This window comes from Rhipicephalus microplus, chromosome 2 (genome assembly GCF_043290135.1).
Source record: "Rhipicephalus microplus isolate Deutch F79 chromosome 2, USDA_Rmic, whole genome shotgun sequence".
NCBI classification, from domain to species: Eukaryota; Metazoa; Arthropoda; class Arachnida; order Ixodida; family Ixodidae; genus Rhipicephalus; species Rhipicephalus microplus.
Window position 1 is genome coordinate 249723906 of NC_134701.1, and position 20654 is coordinate 249744559.

Sequence of the window (20654 nt, forward strand, 5' to 3'; positions counted from 1 at the left end):
ATGAATGTGTTAGCTGGAGTTGCAACAGACTCTAGAAACGTACCATTTCAGATTAGCTGGGAACAGTATCCATAAAGGAAGGCGGAGGTAGAATTGGGTCAAGCTTTCGAATGTCCCAATGCACAAAACATGCGCTGTAACGCCACTGGTAGCGTTGTGAGCGATATGAATTTATCGTGGAAGTAAATATTTTTTCGAACCACTTTAAGACTATGCATTAGGGCACAACTAAGTTTTAGACCTGCAATAGACTTGTTCAGTCTACTCCCAAAAGAGCGGATTGAAAATGATTTAGAACAAATTATATATACAATACAATAGAATATATATTGTAAGCCGCCCTTTAAATATCGCCACTGAACTATATCCAATTTATTACCTGGAGGGTTGCTGCCACCGCCCGGTCCTGGCCGCTTGCCTGGCTTGTTCACTGGCGTGGGCGGGACCGCAGGTCCTGACGGAACCACCGGTTTTGACGGAACCACCGGTTTTGACGGAACTACTGGTCCTGACGGATTCGTTGGTCTCGACGGAACTACCGGTCTATGAGGAACAACTGGACCTGCAAATCGTACGATAGCCGGTATTTCGCTAGGAACGCATTAAGCAGCGTTCATACAGACCTATCGTGAATGAAATTGACTTTAACAGTCGGCCATCTTTCCGGAATATTTAGCTCATAAAGCCAGGTGGTACTATATGCATTTGTCTAAGAGCGTTCACTAGTTGGAGTAAGCCATCATCTCAGCCTACTGCACTGACCCCCCGCCTTAAAAAAAAAAAAGGCTCTCTGCGTTTGACGTGGTGTTGCAGTGCACTGCCTTCGTGATTCAACCACCTTTTGCTAAGTTTAGGACAACGTCACGTGATGGCGTCGTCATAACACGTCAAGTTATGTGACGTCGTCACGTAACGATGATTTTTTTTTTTTTTGCATCGCTCGTGTTGACACCGACCCTCACTTTCGGCGTTCGATGAGCCATCTAAGGATTTCGCCTTAATAACGGACCCACTTCTAGGGCTACTTTTGGGTGCCAGCGATCGCTGTACAAAATTGTTTCGACATTGCTGCAAAGTGGGGTGCACGCAGTGGGAATTCGCTGTTAAATTGGACCTCAGTAGCGTGCACTGTGTTCGATCTTTTGCCAATTGAAATGACATCGAACCGAAATCAGTTATTCCAAAAGCGGCGGTTTTGAGCCTGCTGTAAAAGCTTTGGTGTGTACAATGAATCAAAAAGACATCATCGTCATGGACCTACCAACGCTGTCTTCGTTCTCGCTACAGTGAAGTGGTTCAAGTTATCGCTAAATTGTGCTTCGTCTTGAAAGCTCTTCAGGTGGGTACGAGCGTTAAACGAAAGCTCTGCTCAGTGAAGATGAAGACGTGACACACACACACAGGGAAAGCGATAGAAAGAAAGAAAAAAAATACTGGCGAAGCTTGAACTAAGTCGCGTGAGGCTTGAAACAGCGAAGCTGGATGATTCTGTAGTCTAACGAAACAGACGTTAGCCTACAAACAACCTAACGACAACAAGCTGAAGCCCAGTAAGAAATTGAAAATTAGGAGACCACATATCTAAGAGCCTGGCAGCTGCCTGCAGCCAACCTAGCATCGTCTATGTAAAAGCCTAGCAATTACCTAGAAAGAATCTTTAGCATCCCTGAGTTAAAGCCGATGAACATATATAGAAGCAACTTAGCAACAACCCAGCATCGCCTATATGTGTGTTTGTGCGTTTAGAAAAATGTTTAACGATTTCGAGTACTTCGTACTCAACTATGGGAGGACACTGGGTCGTCCCGCTAAAAGTCCCGCTGACTAGACAAAGCTAGAGTTCATTAAATGGCTTCTCGCCTATAGACCAAGCCTATAAAAAAACTCGGAAGAAACCTAGCATAATAGCGTCACGTAGCTATCAGAGCAACAGAAACCAAAGTGGGCCTCGGAATCGTCCAGCTGCGGTGTCTCAAGCCATGCGCGACTTTTTCACAAGGTGCGCCATTTTTTTTTTCATTTAACCGAAGCGTTCGTGGCGAGCCCACCGCCTGTTACTGATCCTTTGTGCATGTCCGGGATCGCGACCGTATTTTATTTTTCTTTTAAAAAACAAATTGTCGTCGCGTACGAACTACTTTGTATCTCACGAAACGCTTGGACGGTTCGCAAACCTACTTAAACTTAGCACTGGGTGGGCCATGATGCTGGCTAATGATGCTCCATTCTGTCATCTGGTAAACGAGGTTACTACATTTGCACAATGAGATAGACAGAAAATCCGCGATTTTGCTCTTCCACGAACTCGAAACGAAAAAGAAAACGAAGGAAAATTTGGCATCAGAAAGTGATGCCGCGATCTCTTTCACAGCCAGGCCAGTCAATCTCGATTGCCCAGCCTGCCCGTCGCGCCGGGTCGCTTCAACGGTAACACCCAAGGAGGATTAAAGAAAAATTGCCGGAGTGGAAGCTACTGCATTGCCTTGCCAGCAGAAGAGAAGCCAGCTTTTGCCACTGCCAAGATGGCGGAAACATGCTCTTTAATGATAGTGCCCACTTGAAGATCAAGTGGCTTTGACGTGTTATGTAAATGCTGCGTTAGTTCTATATTAAAAGATAGTTGTTCCCGACGAAATAACATACAGAAACGAGTATCGATGACTGAATCTTCAAAGAACTTTGCCTCCAATTACAGGCTCACTAAGGAAAACTAGTAACTCTAAAACGCACTTGCATGGAGCACTATGTGACCCGAAATAGTTCCCACAATAAACTCGTTAAGCGTGCGATGGAAACGCTTCGTTTTTAATCGCTGAACGGCGATACTTTATCATGCCCCTAGTAAGATGGCCGCCACAACCGCCATCTTGCCAGATGAACGGCTTCACTTCTGCGCAACCATTTCCACTCAGCAATTTTTTAAAATCCTCCTTGGTAACACCCTTTTGGTTCCGGGGGAAACCGAACACCCTCAAGGAGCCCATGACCGCGTTCGCCTCTCTCCGGGGCCAAGGACGCCTCGAGCTTTCAAACGGGAAATCCCGCCACGGTCGATGTAGGGCGGCACGCGGCGGTCGCGAATTTCGCTTTCTTCCTTCGGGGACCTTCTGCGACGTGCATGACTACGTCGTAGCGCCCGGAGGCCTTTTCGCCTGCGCGACCTTCGCTTAAGACTGCGCCGTCAACTTTCTCTTCAGCGCAGTATAGTGTACGATGGATGGAGGAGGAGTGCGTAGCTTCACCTTCCAATAAACCGAGGGGCAGTTTCTTTTTTAGGCGTAAAAAGTAATTACTTTCCACGCCTAGCAATCATCTGGCGGCGGCGTCGACTTTCCGCGCGATTAGTTTCGCCTCGTGGCCACCCTGTCGAGCAGCTGTGTTAACGCCTGCGCGGAGACGCGAGCACGACGACTTCTTTAAAGAAAAAATAAATAAATAAAGGGCGCGAAGAAAAGAAACGACGCTGAGTGACACGAAGTGTAAACGAACGTCACAACAGAAGACCACGCGCCAAGCACACTTCAAGGGGAAGTCTGCGAGCCGAGCGAGACCGATATCATCACAAGCGTGTTTCCTGAGGTGCACCGATAAAATTAATGGTGGGTCTGCACAGTACACGCCTTTGTAGCTCCGTTCTTTTACTTGCGCAGTGACAAGTTTGCAATGGTGGCACGATGAGAGGATGTACGGCTGTAGCGGTCACCTAACGAGGTGACTACGCTAAGGGCGCGCCGGTTCACGCAAACATCCTGCTCTTAATTAGGCGTCATTCAAGGTCATCCTAGACACCCTCTTCGTGTGGCACTTTTGGCAGCTGGGATACTAAATAAAGCGTGCAAACGCTCATAAAAGTGTGAAGCATTTTACCATTCAATTAAAACTTTCCCTAGCTCCGTGGTTCGAAGTGTTTTTTTTTCTCGTATAGTGTGTTTAATAATAACAATATCTAGAGTTTTACGTCCCGAAAGCATGATATGATGATGACGGACACCTTGGTGGAGGGCACCGGAAATTTCGACCATCTGCTGTTTTTTACCATGCACTGACGTGGTGCAGTACACGGGTATCCATTATTTCGCATCCATCGAAATTCGGCAGGGATCGAATCTGCGACCTTCGGGACAACAGCCTAGCACCGTTACCACTACACACCACCACGGCAGACACAACGTAACATCCTATAGTAAATTATAAATTATAACAGCTATATAGTAATTGATGGATAGTAAAGAATAGTACGCGGTGTAACCAGCGGCGTAGCCGGAAACATTTTTTTTTTGGGGGGGGGGGGGGAGGCTTTACGGTAAAATACACCTCATATATACGTGCTTGCCAGGGCTTGTATGTATGCGTGTCGCATGCAAAATTGAAAAAAAAAATAGTGGGTTTGAGTCACCCGCCGCCCAATCGGGTACTTCAATGGTATAGGACTGTAGCCAAGGTGGAGCCTTATAGCCCCCGATTCCCCGAACTTCGAATGAAGCGTGCTGTTTTGATGAGAATAAGTAATGAAAATAGGGGTTTTTCAAAGCCCTCAACAAGTTCCATCCCCCCATCCTCCCCCACGAAAACATTTCCTGGCTACAGGCCTGGGTAATTAATAAAACAATCACTGATGTGCCAGAACGTCCCGGCCATGGGCTTACGCGGTGAGAAGTCAAGTCTATAAGTATGATCGCTCGTGACTGGTCAACTGCCATGGTCGTGGCGTCACTATGCTTGATTCATCCGCAGCTTAATTCCTAGTGAAACTGGTTCGGAGATCGGTCAGAGAAAATTTGCCGTGTTTTCCAGAATGGAAAGCACGGAGTGAGAGTAAGCGGGAAGACGACAGAGACAGGTCTATCCCAGCCGCCTTTCTTCCTGCACGTTGCTCTTCCACCCATCTGTCCCGAACACGCAATGCGCAATGGTTGAACGTCGCGATCGTGCGTTCGTTGCGCAGTGTTGCCGCACGACGATAGTTATAGCGAGAAAACAAAACGATGACGCAGAGACAAGAAGGACACGAAAGACACGAGCGCTAACTTCCAACTGAGTTTATTGCGCAGAGCACGGAAACATATAGAGGAGACAGTGACCATGCGACACATGGTTACTGCCTCCTCTATATATTTTCGTACTCTGCGCAATAAACTCAGTTGGAAGTTAGCACATGGTTACTGTCTCCTCTATATATTTTCGTGCTCTGCGCAGTAAACTCAGTTAGAAGTTAGCGCTCGTGTCTTTCGTGTCCTTCTTGTCTCTGTGTCGTCGTTTTGATCTCGCGCTATAACTATCGTCATACCATACCGACTAGCCCAAGCTGCCACACTTCTAAGTCGCCGTATGGGTGCGGCGTCCTCTCGTGCACTCCGTATATACTCACCGCCGCTTCCCGGTTGAGGAGGGACGGGCCCGGTTCCGGGGGAGTTCCCGTGTGGCTGCTGGGGTCCCACGTCTGCGCGACAAGAGAACGACCGGTTGAGTAGAGAGAGAGACAAACGAGCCGGACAGGGGAGCGAGCGACTTGCGCAACCTACACAGGTCACGGGTGTATACAACACAGCGGGTGCCCCGTGCCCGGTAGAGACATCGAGCCGAATTCGCATCGAGGGAAAATGCAGCCTGCTCCACTTCGTGAAAGCCGGCAGTCGAAACGGTGACGCTGATGCTCCCGTTAGCCAGAATTTTGCACTTCTTTTGAAAGTTGTTCTTCTCTCTCATTCTTTTTGCATCCCATTTCCCCCTTCCTAAATGCATGTTAGCAAACCGGTCAGTATACCTCCGGTTAACCTCTCAGTTGTTTTGCTATCCTTCTCTCTCACTCTTTTTTTCAAGTCTTTCTCAATGTTTCAACGTATACTGCTAGTTCTTTCTGAAAAAAAAAAAAAAACTTGCCGCATCATCCCTCTTTGTTTGGCACTCTGTCAAGCTATGGGGCGACGATATGCTCAATTCACGACCTCGTTGGAACGCTACAGATTCGATGCAGTGCGGCCATGGTGACCATTACACCCGCCCAGTTGGCCAAAAAAAACGCGTATTCACTGCTTCGATGGAACGCGTGTACCGTTGCGAAGCGCGTCTTCTGAGCATAACACGCCCGCATCACGCCAACGGATGACATAGGGTCGACCATTTCTCCCGTTAAGGTGTTTGTGTTATAATCCAGCAATAGTATCAAAAGACGCACCTCAGTAACTCAGCGTCCGTAGTGCTTATCTAACACGTGGTCGGGGTCTGGATATCGTCTGCGATGGTCGCACCCCGACAGGGGCAGATCTAGTGGAAAAATTACTTGCGTGCTAGGCCAGTTAAATAACCTCGAGTGGGCGAAATTAATGCGGAGACCACCGTTCTAGTATGCCTCATAATATTATCATAGCTTGACGTACTGTACGTCGTAAGAACGGGAGACTAATGCTATCGCTAAGTAAACCAGATGGCGATAGCGCATGTCCCAGCCTGCCTAGCTTGCTGTGGTCACGGTAGTAATGTGCTGCAAGCAAGCGTCTCGGGTGGAGAACAATATGCTGCATAACATCTGGGACCTGAAAATAGTACGAGAGCCAGTATTTCGCTAGCAACACACTACACAGTGTTCATAGAGGCCTATCATGAATGAAACTGCTTTACATTGCCGACTGTACATCCGAGAGAGTCCAGCCATCACGTGATACGTGAGAACCTCGTGAGCACAACGTGAATGTTATATGTTCACGTTTGAGATGAACGCGACAAACATGCTGGTACTTCTGCGCTACTGCTGTGTAATTGAAGAGAACCATGTTAGAAACGTTTACAGGCTCCCCTATAGGATGTTAATTCGGGCGTCCAATCCTTGTAAACTTCTGTCGAGCGTATTTAGGAAAAAGGGGTAACGATTTAGACTACTTGGTACTCTGCTATGGGAGAACATAAAGCCGTCCCGCGTTTTCGTTTTGACTCGAAATCTGGCGCGCTTTCCCGTTCCTCTCCACACCTGCTCTTTAGTCGAATAACAATGTCAGTGAGATCTAGCAGACATTAGCGCCAAGGAAAGTATAAAACATGCGTTAGTATAGAGGAACGAACCGGTAACTTTCGAATGATAACGTTGCATTCGAAGTTTGCAGGTTTGGTTTCTGTCGGCAGAAAGTCTAATTTACTTTCACCACATTCGGATCAAGTATAATTACTACATGAAAATCCCCTGTACATTCCTTGGCATTATTATCTGTTAATGCACATTAATATAGCATCTAACAAATGAAAACAAGTCGATAAAATTCTCATTTCTTTATTCTAAGCTGAATAACCCAATTTAACGAACAATGAAAAATATAGACACATAAACTTCAAAGCCCACCTGGATAGTAGTTGTCCGGCCTAATGGGGTATCCCGAGCCGCCACCACCATGAGGCGGCAAGGGCTGGTGCGGAATATGTGGTTCTGGTCCTGCGTTGGTAGCGAATGAAAGTTACATTCATTAGGAAGGAGCTGACACACAGGCCCATTCGTCGACCGGTCTGGTGAGGCGACCTGGCCCATGCATGTGAATACCTGGCAGAATGCCTTGGGGATTGATTGGAAATCCGAAGCTGCCACCGTGTGGTAAATGGGGTATCGTGGGAACGTAAGGGCCTGTGACGTAATCGGGCACAGAGTCAATCTACGAACACACATTTGGCATGGTTCGACCTGTCTGTATAGCACGTATAGACAGCGTCGACAACAGAGAAAGAGGGTTGGCTGTTAGTCTTATACAGTCGACAGGTATAGCGAAAGACGATCACTAACGCGTTTCGGGACTCTCCGAACATTTGCCACTTGATTCTTCTCTCGATCTCGGACGATTGTAGGATTAGTGCGCAGTGGACATAGTATTCAATGCTGAACGCTTGCTAGAGGTAATAAAGTTTAAGTTTCGCTCACGAAGTCACAAACCGTTTCGCGTCTTGTTATATTACGACGAGACAGAATAGCCTATTTTCCCTGAGGTTATAGTACACTGCATCTTGGGAGTTCTGACAAAACTAAAGCTTTGTCAAAATTATGGAATGACAGATTGTAATTACTTTCCCGCAGTTAGTGCAATCATGCATTCTCGATAGTATATTAGACAGACGGACGCCTAATCCTTCATGCCTCTGTTCAGTTTCGGCAAAGGCATGAAAGTACTTGCCATGTTGAAAAAAAGGGCCTACTATTGGCCTTCTACTCTGACAGCGCAATATCTAAGAGTAAGACATTGACGTTTGGCTGGCAGCCCAAACGGAAATTAAAGCTGACGCGCTGAGTATTTACATTCAGGTGTGCCGTGCTGTGTCAGTGTATTATATATCATTTATTTCATTTTTTTTCTTTTCTCGTACGCTCGTTCATTGCTAGCAAGTCACGCCGTGTTAAGGGCTGCCGCCTTCGTTCAATTGGGCAAGAGGCCTCCGGCGCGTTTCGCATGGTTGTCAAAGTCGAGTCCAGAAAGCGTATTGGTCAAGTGGAACAAAAGCATCGACCTTGCCAGCTGCTTGTTCAATGAGGCATAGCGCCAAGTCATTAAACAGCATTTTACTGAACGTGCATGCTTGCTTTCTTTCAAAACAGCGCCAATGCTTGCACTCTGGTTCATAAATGCCAGCAAAAAAAAAAAAAAAACACTTGTAGCTACAGCGTGCTTCACAAACCGTTACTCTATTTCTAACCACAACGCACCCTTCTCTTTTTGAGAAAACGGGCAACACTGGACACTTACCCGAGAAAACTGTTAGACTTATACAGCGTAACTTAGAACGGTTTCCTTTTTCGCGGGACGCGTAGTAGCTTCAAACATGCTCACTTCGGCATGCCGTAAGTCGTAACACCGTGGTGACGCAGGTCTACTCGCTATACAGTTCATGCAAACGAAGGGCATGCTATTTCCCGGAATACCGATTTACCTGGTAACGCTCCAAAGTTGAGCCCTTGGTGTGGGAATCCTAGGAAGCGCATATAGTCCTCAAGCGAATGCACGCCTGGGATGGTGACTCCGTAGGGGCGAAACGGTCCAACTGAGATGCACACACGACAAAATAAGTGCTTGGTCGGGCAACAGGTTCCTCGGCGAATAGTGTGCGTTTGTTGCTCCTTGACATTTTTCACACAATGATCCTCCAACTCACCGATATCGACTCCTCCTCTGTTGAAAACTGCGGCTGTAAACTCAGCCCTTTCTTTCCACTCAAGCAAAGGTGACATGCTATTGAGCGAACTGTACCTTTTCTGGTTTGATTTGGCATAATGGGAGACTATAATTTCGGGCAAGGTGTCCTATGCGCTGCCATGTTCCACTTAACACAATAGACAGTTTTAGAATAGGTTTCTTGGCGTTATAGCGTTGTTAGCGTTGCTTGGGTACGATGCGCTATTCTAGTAACTTAACGTCGGTACCCATGCAGATAGCTTATGACACATGCGCGGTGGCAGCAAGCGCTAACGCGATGCTTTGCGCACCCTATTCTAAAACTGCCTAATAAATCGTACTTTTGCCCTGAAAAAATAAAAGTCATGATTTCCTCGTTTTCTTACTTGTTCACCAGTTCACGCTGCTAGCGCACAAGCCGGTGGGGAACAGCGTCCATATCCCGGCATTCTCAGCGGTCACAAGATGGCGAGCAAATCTTGAAGCGAGGGAATCATGCGTGCTTGCTATAGTTCATATAAGCGGCATTAAAAGCGTGAGCATTGTTCAGCGTCATCTGAGTGGATTGACGAGAAAAGAACTACGTTTGGGATGTAAATACAGCTGTTTCCGCACACTAGTTTAGCATGTGTGGTTTGGGGAATCTAGAGCTTCATTGCGGCGTAAATAATGGATTAAGTGCAAGCACAAACCAAGCAGGTATGTAGTTCTTCACAGGTGAGTAGCAGTACTTACTGTCTTGTGTAGAGGTGTAAAGATCTGTCTTCAGCGGCCACTGACTGAGTGTGCATATTGACTCGAAGTATACGTCTATACGCTTTTGCGATAAGCAAAGCGTGCGTAGGAAGGGTGAGGGGGGGGGGAGCAAATTTATAGCAGTGTCTCCCTCCCCTATTAAGCCGAAGCATGGAGCAGACTCTTATTCCTAAGGCAGCTCATAAGCAGAGATGATGCACAGTGGGAGGAAGCGCGGAAGACGTTCCCCAAGTGTGTAAGCGATGATCCGTGTCTTGCCAAACTTGCATGCATCGGCACACACACGTGATCGACAAGATGCGAAGGATGGCCTATAGATGGAGCGACGAGAACTCGACTTACTTGCGCCGGCATGTGGGCCTCCCACTGCCGATCCTAGACCCGGGATGTTTGTAAGGATGTCATTTAACAGGTTAAACGGGTCCACCGGGTTTCTAAAACCCCCTGCGGGCACAAAAAGGAAACCGTATGTTGCAAAAAAAAAACAGCAACCAAATACAGAGATATTTTTTTTTTCTCTCATTCTACTCCCGCCCCAGTGACTCTATCGGCATATAACGTTCTGTCACAGCTGTTTTCGAGGTTGCAACCCCTGTATGGGAATTGTGTGCAGCTGCACGCAAACGAAGCCGCTCATGATGCATGAACTTGCACTGAAATGCTTGCCAAGTAACTCCTGAAAACCGTAATGAATACAAAGCTCCCGCCTATAGGTGGTTTCTCTCACATACCTTGTACAATTATAGAGCTTTTGATTTTAATCAAAATCCCTCATGAATTTTGCGTGACTACTGTAAATGGTTTGTGGACCCGTGGTAAAGCTTAAATACCCGAACCCTGAGATTCTATGTCTTCTTCGACAGGAAGTATAGCACGGTGAATCGGTAACCTGCAGCGATGTGAACGGCGCTGACAAAAGAGTGCGCTTTCTTCCAGCACTTTGTAACGGCGTTGGTGCGCTTTAACGTCTTTACAGTGATATTTAAAAATAAAAGAAAGAGAGCAAAGGTACACATAAAAATTAATGTTCTGCTTGGGACGGTGCATGAGTGCGATTGCGTTCCGTTGCGCGAAAAGCATATCTAATGTCAGTGACAATTAGCAAAGACTAGTAGTGTTTCGTTATGCACGGGCGCTTCGTCTGTACATGGGTATAACGTGCACAGGGTCGGGTTTCAGCAAAAGCAATGCGTTGCACTGCACTACTGCACATAATAGCAGGGAGGGCTCCAAAATATCGTTACACGGCAGCGGTTAGTTTGAAACGCAGACTGTTACAGCATACGCGAAATGCAAGTATGAGCATGTATGGCGGTTACTGTGCATGTGCATGGGCTATGTGTCAGTACAGGAGTGTTTTATGTGCTGTTGCCGATTAGCATCTATACTTCGTTGGCATACGTAGCAGCGCTAGCGATCAGTGGGCATTTTCTCCATCTTCCTCCTCTTGTCGTAGTTTGCATTTCTTTGCGGTTTGCCCTGCTTGACAAAAACGTAGGAGCAACCTCGGTCGTTGAGTGAACGGCGATGTCAAAAATAAAGAGAGAGAGAGAGAGAGAGAGAGAGAGAGAGAGAGAGAGAGAGAGAAGTATGCGAGTTTAAATGTCTAGAGACACGTTTGGAGGAAACTATCACGAGGAAAACGTGTCGCATGCGTGTGCCTTGTGGAATGACGTGTACAGCCAAACCAGAGGATCAGTGCGAGTATTACGTCAACGCGCTCGTAGTTGAGCGGTCGTCCAGCTTTCCTCGTGCTTTACTGCTGCGTTTACGCGTTCAAAGCGACGGGCTTCAGTTTAAAAAGGCCTCGCTTGTTTTTAAAGGCATCAGGGAGACGACGACGAAGAAGAAGAAATAGAAGAAAAAGCACTATAGAAATTTCTCGCTGTATGAAAGAGAGCAACGGGACATGTTATTTCATTGTAAACAAGTCCGTAATCGCTGTCATCGTCAACACAGCTTAACAAGCTTTAACGTGGCATAATTACTTTTCATGATTTCATTGAAGTTGCTTTACGCAGACTGCGGGCTCATGCACTTTCACTTATTAAATTCGCTTTCACTTCGTGTTCATTTTGTTGCTCCTACATTGACGACGATAAACATATATTTACTAAGAAGACAGATGATAAAATAATACACGAGCCCATTTGTCTGCACTACATATAGTGACTGAGCGTGAGATAAATGTTAGCCAATTAATTGCCATGCATGCCCGCCTCGGGTCTTCGCTCTTGGCAATGCGCCCAAAGCTTTTGCATGCATGCAGCAAACGCCCTGCTTTGCACCAGAGCTTCTACAGCAAATTCTCTGGTTAAGATAGTTTGTTCGGACGAATAAACCTACCTACGTGAGCTAAATACTTATATCTCTACAGCTATTTCTTGCACCATTCCTTTTTTCTTGCATGAAACGAGATTACAACTGTGGGGAGCTTGCGCTCGACGTCGCCATGGAACCGCACATGTGTTACGCTTGTAGGTTGCTGCCCTCACAAAATACTTGGTACAGTCTGATGCTTTATGTTTGTGACTTTCTTCACTTCCATCAGACTTTACCTTGAAGTAACGCTGAATAACTTGCGCAATTTCAGTAAAGGTATGTAACTATGTCGACTTCAGTTGCATTGAGGCTGTGCATCTTATCCTATAGCCGAAATCGACACTAACGTCTGTGTTTATTTCTGCTAGTATACGACGTACGGTCCTCCGGTATTGCCGCTTATTCAGTTGCCATTGCTTTTCACAGCACCGACTGAGGAAAGAAAAACGAAGTATACATGCCGTCATGACTCACTCGATGAGCATGATTTTGCAGGCAAAGTAACCCGATCGAGAGACAGCATAATCAAGCCATTCGTTGCTGGGATCGTTGGTTCAGAAGTATGAACTGCATGGGCGCAAATTTCGTAAGGGACAGAGAAGCACTCACAAAGTACATGCAGGGCAAGCGCCATTGACGCTATAGTAGCGTTTGACCTCTGCATCGTGTTTTTGTTTTCTCTATCCGGCATGTAACTTGCTCTCCGCAGTTCACGAGAAAGAGTAATACGTCGCTAAACCACGTAGCTTTCGCAATGCAAAGCCATTTCATTAGTTTTCTTTTTCTTCTCCCCGGCAGTATCGGCCGAGAACGTGACCTCCGAGAAAGAGCCTATATGACCGGGAATTTTCGTTCGGCCACGGCGCATGCACTGCATTGCGTTGCCTGCTCGGTACGCGTGCTCCTACATAGATGCCACGTACTGGGCCTGTTCTACTACTTCTTTTGCGGCTTTAGTCGTATTGCGCTTTAGCTTTCTCTCATCTCTTTCCTCCGTGCATATGAAAGCCGTACGTTCTAGCAATGACGTCACAGTGGCAGGGCGACGTCAGCGGAAGCTCCCCACAGACAGTGCGCGCCAGAGAGGCATACACGCGTGCACCTGGTCCTTTTCCTCCTGATCCGGGCGCGGAATGTCCCATGTGCGGGCAGCACACGATGGGCTTGAGCAGTTCGAAGCCACAGATGACTGGGAAGTTGAGTCGGACGATGCCGCGCAGTATCTGCTTGCACTTGATTGCCGGCATGCACGTCCCGTCAAGGAAGCCCCGGCCCACAGGGTTCTTGGCCTGGCACGGACCTCGCTCCACTGCCCGGATGAGAAATCGTCGATGCTGGAAACGTCCTATACGCGCCGCGCTGTCACTAAGCGCGCATTGCATCGAGGCGGTATTTCAGACCGTGCAAAGCACGTTAGGCGGAACGTATAGGCTTAATGTCCGTGGCGCACATGTCTGATAAACTCGAGGTGACACAAATGTATTCCGACTCTTATTACCCCCTATCGTTGCTCCAGAGTGGCGCGCTGAGGCCGGGCGAGGCTGCACATTACAGAGACTGAGCTACTTAGTGATGATACAGAGGGTTGCACCTCTGCAAGGGCCAATAAAATATATACAGTTAAGCTTTATAACGTTTATGCTGCTTTACATGACCAATGAATAAACGGTGTAGGAAGTATCTAATGACTTGTAACTGGAGAACTATACTCTGGATAAATGAATTCGATGTCACAAAGGAGTTCATATTTTTACAGTGCGCGCACAGGTACACCACTGGCATTGCCGTATCCTTAATTCGCCATGATCGTAAGTGTAGTCTCAGCTAACAATACTGGAAATAGAAAATTAATATTTGTAGTACCCTATTTCGGACCTGTAGTTGTCTTATGCATGCCTACTGTTGGGTGATTCAGATTTTTTTGTGTGTGATGTACCACGCAAACCAGCATGTGCGGATACTCCTCAACAACAAAGGGGGCTGTCCATTGACGACCACTTTACATAATTGGAGCCCTCGCCAACGCTATGCTATGAGAACAGTAGTGCAGGTCGAATTGCTTTTGACGTTTGCCACAATTTTTTTTTCAATAGAGGTGCACAATCTTCAGAGCATGTGTACGTCATTTTAGCAAACTGTGCACAAATGTTACGTACGAATCTTCATACAGGAAACCAGTGACGTCTCTCCCGAAACAAACTACTTAGTTGTGATAGTCACTCATACTGAGCATCATAAAATCGTAATATAAATCTAGTTGGTACAATCACGCGGCAGTCTATAGAACATGTATACTGCACGACTTAGTTCAGTTTTCATGAGTCGTTATATTACAAAACTTGAGGGGTCGCTGAAACATGCACGTCGTTTTGCTTCATACATCCACTTGCCCCTCCCAATGCCTTCAGAATATTAACAATACGTGCTCCACAAATGGTTATACTTAGTGACTGATGATAATTTCGATTGCGTGAGTTGGCAACCTGTTGAGTTGTTCCTAAACATATACGGTCTTCGTAATTACAGCTCCGAGGCATCTCTCCCCAGCACCTGTCAGTGCGCCGACACTTTCCTTCGTTATGCCGAACGAGTGCTATTTACGAAATACTCGGAACGTACCGCTTCCCTCCGCTGCCAGCATAGACGTGGCGCATTCGCATTCACGTTCATTGCCGAGTATTCACGTTCGTTGCCAATAAACACGCAGAATATTCCCACACGTACGCGATATAATTTTTCCACACGTATAGTAGCTCGAGCAGATAAACATAAAACAAACTCGCACCTGTAAGTATTGTACAACTTATCGGTTCATTCTCGTGTTGAGACTAATCTACACGCTCAAACGAAGAAGAAAGTATGAAAAGACAAATAAATAGGCAGAAGGCTTGTACATCCTTACCACCCGCTTCCACCTTTTCTCATCCTGTTCGATGAAAACACGCTCGTGCTGACTTGCCCGGAGAGTCATAGCTGACGAACGACGCATCGCGTGTGCCTCTCCGCCGGTAACTAAGGCGCCCGCAGACCGTTTCGCAATCAAAAGCACGCAAAATCATTCCGCCGTCTCGTGGAACACACACCGAGTCAAAGGTGTCTCTTCGTAGATTGCTACAACGTGCCGTAAGCAATGGCTCTGGCGGGGCCCCAACAATTAATTATACCTGTATACTATCGACGCGTAACTTTGGCCTTCGAGTGACGTATGCGTACGGACTAAGCGAACGCTGCCAATCCTTGAGGGTCGCCTAGGAGAAGACTTGTTTACCTGAAGCGCACGTGTTCTTCCTTTATTTATTATTATTATTATTATTATTATTATTATTATTATTATTATTATTATTATTATTATTATTCGCGTTCGTTCGAAGGGTAAAAAAAATGCCTTTCATCACGTATGGTTGTGGTAACACCGATAGACTAAATCGGATGAATCGCTGTGGAAATGAATCGGCTGATAAAACGTTTGGTCGAGACGTCTTCGTGCCTGTTTTGCTTCAAACTAATTAGACCTTCTGTAACGAAGGTGTTTTCTTCGAAATGAGCTGTGATAACCACCGGTTAAGCTTATCGAACAGCCCGTGGTAACTGCGAAAACATGTGACAAAAATCAATTATACGCTCCTCGCTCTGCTGTTTGTTCACGCTTCTGGTAAAAACATTGCAAAAGTGAAATGAAATATAACTAGCAGTGAAACTCAATTGCTCGAAAACGCAGCTCGCCAGCAAACTTGCTGTGTAGGTATCGGTACTAATGTCGTGAAAGATCGGGTAATTTACGACAGCGACAGAGACGAGCGATGTACGAGATATGAGGTATATACAGCTGCACACGTTGCTATCGCACATAACACTTGGAATAGTTTCTTAGTATGAAATCACCCCGTGAAATAATAAGTACCGGCTCCCGCTAGGTGAACGGGGAAATTCAAACTTTATACTCCTTTAATACGTGAACACGGCTTAAATAAAGTCTTCTAATACCCCATACACACGGAATGTCGTTAACATTGTTCCGTCACTTTATTTTGACATTTGCACACGTGTATTTTCCGGTCCTCCTTCGCCAACGAGGAAAAATAATAGTTATCACGCATGAATATGAAAAAATAAACAAACTGAAAAAACTGGAAGTATGTATAAAATCACCACACTCACCTGAGCCCAGAAAATGAGCCTCGCATCCTAGGTTCGAACCAAGGGCCGCAAGGCCCAACGCTAGTAGGAGGACGCACATTTGCGTTCTTCGTCGACGTCCACAGTACACTGGCTGGGCGCGCGAGGAACGCGCGCGCTTTTACGAATGCGCCAAGAGCGTGCCACGGGTTTCCCCCCTTAACAAACTTCGACGCTGCGTGCGGTGGTGGCGCTCTTCGCGACCGCAAAAAAAGAAATGACGCTTCTCGGCGCACGAGCCGTTCGCGACTAACATCTTGCCCCCTTTCTTTTTTTTTCTCGCTCACTCTAAAAACTTCAGACTTTGGAAGCGTATGAGAGGGTAACCGGTTGCAACCAACACCACTTGCAACTCTCTCTCTCTCTGAAAGAGATGTGACGAGAGGGTGGGAAGCGTAGCGCAACGGTGTCTTATTGATTGCGCACACTCCGGTAGTGCGCTACGGAAGAGCCTGCGCGTGCTGGAACGGTGCGATAGTGAGACGCGCGCGAAAAGTCAGTCTAGAAGCGGAGGTTGCATCGAAAAGGGAAGGGAGCATCGGCACTGGTGTGTGTGTTTGTGCGTGTCCGTTCCGTTCGAAGCCGCGACGGTTAAAACTATGCACCGAAGTTTTGCGTCTGGAAAGGGCTGCTAGGTGAGGCACGCTTCTTTCACCGCCACGTTGAGTGTGAGCTGCAGTTACCCCCCGCGAGCGCGTCCTTGGAAGGTGAAACAAAAAATGTGGCGGGCCTTGATCTTAACTAGCGGCCACTGCTGGTCAGTGATTGCACGCCTTATTTGAAACGACGTAGCCGGGTGGGAGGGAATTCACACTAATGGGGTTGTCGATTTTTGCCGCCGGTCATTTTTTTTCGACGGCTGAACCGGCGATTGCTACCATTAGCGCGACCCTACAATTTCTTCTTTCCTTCCTTTCTCTCTTTTTCGTGATGGAAAACAGGCGTGCTCAGCTGTGAAGAGCTCGTGCCAGTAACAAGACAACATGTGCGACCTCAGTAGACGATAAAGAAAAATGAAAGCTGAGATTACGCACTTTCACTATTTAATTTTTTTTTTCACACCGAAGGGGGCAAGGGTAACGTCGAGCGTAAGTTCTGTGGTGTGAGTCTTGTGATGTTCCTAATAATTAATTCGCAGCTACAAGTTCGTAGCTGTCTGCGTGTGTGTGTGTGGGGGGGGGGGGAGCGGGGCTTTTAACTGGCGCATTATATATTTCTATATATTTATTATATATTTATTATAGACCAGCATTATATATTTTTGTAAATTTGTCATTTAGGCCCAAAATACTATTGGTCATAGTCGCAGAGATGTCTGTTGCACTGCTCTTGGCTTTTTGAATGACACGAACCGAGAGGGTCCCGCTGCACTGGCTCGACTTTGGGACCCTTGTCTGCATATTACTCACCATGAACCATTGTGCTTTGAATGAATAATAATAAACTTAGTTGACAGAACTGAAGTATTTAAAATGTTCTTTTCACTTTGTTCTATACTCTCCTCGATGATATTGGTTTCTTGCATAAGTGCATAAGTATATTATCCTTCATATATCTACTTACTTATTGTTAATAATCTTAATTGAATCTAGTGCTCAACCAAGCGAGTGTCGATTTGCGGAATTCGGTTTACATCGGTAATGTGTGTTTGTACGAGTGACACCATTTCAGCGTGTATTTACTTCGCAATAGTATAAACACAAATTTTCAAAAACGTCCCAACGGTGGGACTCGGACCCTGGGCCTGTAGTACCGAAGACCGATGCTACAACAACATTTGCTTTGTTGGGGACCCGATACGTTCACGCCGTATTGAAATATAGTCTGGATTATAGATAAACAGAACGTTTGAAAATTTGTGAAAGATTCGCGCAGGATCCACGAGGCGCTACGGTCAAAGAGGATTTATTGCACCGGCGACAGTGGACGGCCGCCGGATGAGACATCTGCGACGAAGTTTCACTTGAAGTTGAATCATTGCAGGAAATGAGACTTATCGGAGAGAGAGAGAGAGAGAAACGCATTGCTTGCCCCTTTCTTCCGCTTACCTCATGGCATGTGCCCAGGATGTAGTGGGGACGCACAGTCAAGTGCAATAATCTCAAGTTCCGGAACTTGACCTATACACGTCTACACAATGGTGACAACCAACGGCCGCCTCGTTCGAGTGAGTGCTGTCATGAACTGAACTGCGAGTCCTGGCAATCTAGGGTATGCTCTCCCCATGCGTCTCGGTGGTGCTCTATACTGCGCGCTGCACTTTGAGCAATACTATGAGTGCAGCGCGGCCTAATTCTCTCTCCTCCCACCGATCATTCCGTCCACTCGTAACCCAGGGCAGTGGGAAAGTCCCCTTCGCGACGGCGTCCCGCGAGGTCTGTCGGGCGCTCGCTCTGCGGGCTGTCGCAGAGGTTGCCATGGGCGTCCTGGAATAGGGGCCTTCCCCGTTTTCTTTGAATTCGCATAATAAGATATTTTCATCATCACGATGCTGTCTAGTTAACAGCTTTGGCGAAGACCTACCATATCTACAGGCTGCACGTCGGGGTATGTCTCTGTGTGTTAAAACATGAAGAAAGAAGTCAACGTGGCACTCAGCTGCGTAACTGGAGCAATGTACACAGGTTTCCGAAGGCACGTGCTATGCACATTGTCGCTGTAGTAATCTCTTGAAAGAGGGTGTGCTATGAGCCTTTTGATGCAACGAATTACGCGGAGGACAACATGGTTTAAAAGCTGCAGTACTCCTCGATTCTTAAATAATGGATTTACGCATATGTAGATAATGATGAACATAAGAGTACACGCTGTCTGTTGACTGAAGGAAAATGGTGATTCGATTCTGCTTCAGCCTATACTGATACTCCAGCAAGACGCGGAACACTGCCAATTCTTCACCGCCCTTACCGTAGTGAGGTTCGCCATCAGTATAGAATGATACACACAGTAAAGTTTACTGCATGCTAGTAACAACTGTTCAGTAAAGCAAGACTGCACCGGGTAACAAATATATGACATAATGGCACGTGCAAACAGGAAGGCACAGGTACTATGTGGCTTATGGCACACAGACACTATCGCAGTCAACGGATCTCCGATTAGAAAAAAAAAAAAGATGTTTGCACAGACACTGGCATACTTGTTGTGAACAAACGCTTTGTGTACCGCAAGTGTGCCCTGTTCTGAGAAAGCAGAAGCGGACAACCTTTCCTGTATATATATATATATTGTTATCGGGTGCATATTTACTCAACTGTGAATTCATATATATGAAATTGAGACAAAGGTGGATATATGCTCTCAAGGAACGCCTCTAAAAATCAGATGGGTTATATCTGAACTAAGGTCTAGCAAGATTTTGTAGTGTATAAAATGTACGATGCGAAGGCGACATGATTAGGGAGCGATTCGTCATACAGCCCACGGAGAAAGTGATCTCATGTTTCGCCATTGGTGAATTCGGCACGTATACGTTTTCGTCTCGCAGTCCCGCGTTCTTAAATATACATCAATATCTGCCTTTATGGATAACACGAAAAAAAAAATAACGTCCCGTGACTTGAATGGCACGAGCTACGTGTATGATTATAGGAGTACGCACAAAAGGGGGGGTAGTAGCTATGATGTTCTCTCTTTTTTCACAAGTGCCTTAATTGGCTGACTTTGCTGTACTGGGGTGGAAGAGGACGCTACTGTGAATTGTCACACTCTTCGCGCCTACCCCTAAAAGCAAATGCCGCGCATGCGTACAACATGGAAGACATTAACGAAGTGAACTTTCAAGAACTCGTTTCTCACTTTGTATGACTCAACCTTCATAAAAACAAACACATAAGGAAGCCTAGGAAGTTAGGGAACATTAGTTGTACTTTTTATTTGCATCGTAATAATTGCGATGTGACAAATGTGGAGTGGACGAAAAGACAATTTTGCGCAGGCAGGAACCGAAACTTCGACCTTCGTATTATGCGCCTCCGTTGAAAATTAGTGGCAAGGACCACCGCTGGTTTTCATGAAGACATGAGGTCACATAAATTTCTCACAGCATTTTGTTGCATCAAATGTCATCGTGCCATGACACACATTCCATATCATGCGGGAGGTGCCATAAAATGGCATGTATGGATGACATGAATTCGGAGTATGACGTAACACACTTATATGCATCACGTGATATAAACCCAATACATATGCACTTCACTGCGTGCAGGATGGGAATCAGGAGTGCAAGCCACGTCAAAAAGCAGCGCATCGGCGCAT

The 20654-nt window shown here is 46.4% G+C and overlaps 1 protein-coding gene across 15 annotated transcripts in view; it reads right to left on the reverse strand.

The window, feature by feature from the left end:
* The window catches only part of LOC119169296 (uncharacterized), a 31945-nt gene extending 15296 nt beyond the window's left edge, over positions 1–16649 (reverse strand). Inside the window, exons 1-8 of one of the 15 annotated variants that reach the window (XM_037420410.2) lie at positions 16377–16646; positions 13321–13563; positions 10239–10340; positions 8899–9009; positions 7526–7606; positions 7331–7420; positions 5369–5440; positions 380–562 (exon numbers count right to left, since the gene is read on the reverse strand). In XM_037420410.2, coding sequence (XP_037276307.2) covers positions 380–562; positions 5369–5440; positions 7331–7420; positions 7526–7606; positions 8899–9009; positions 10239–10340; positions 13321–13563; positions 16377–16455 — 961 coding nt within the window. In that variant the 5' untranslated portion in view covers positions 16456–16646. Of the gene's footprint in view, positions 1–379; positions 563–5368; positions 5441–7330; positions 7421–7525; positions 7607–8898; positions 9010–10238; positions 10341–13320; positions 13564–16376 lie in introns of all 15 variants that reach the window. The other 14 variants (XM_075879036.1, XM_075879043.1, XM_075879055.1 and 11 more) reach the window with 14 other exon arrangements.
* Positions 16650–20654: the final 4005 nt, after the last annotated feature.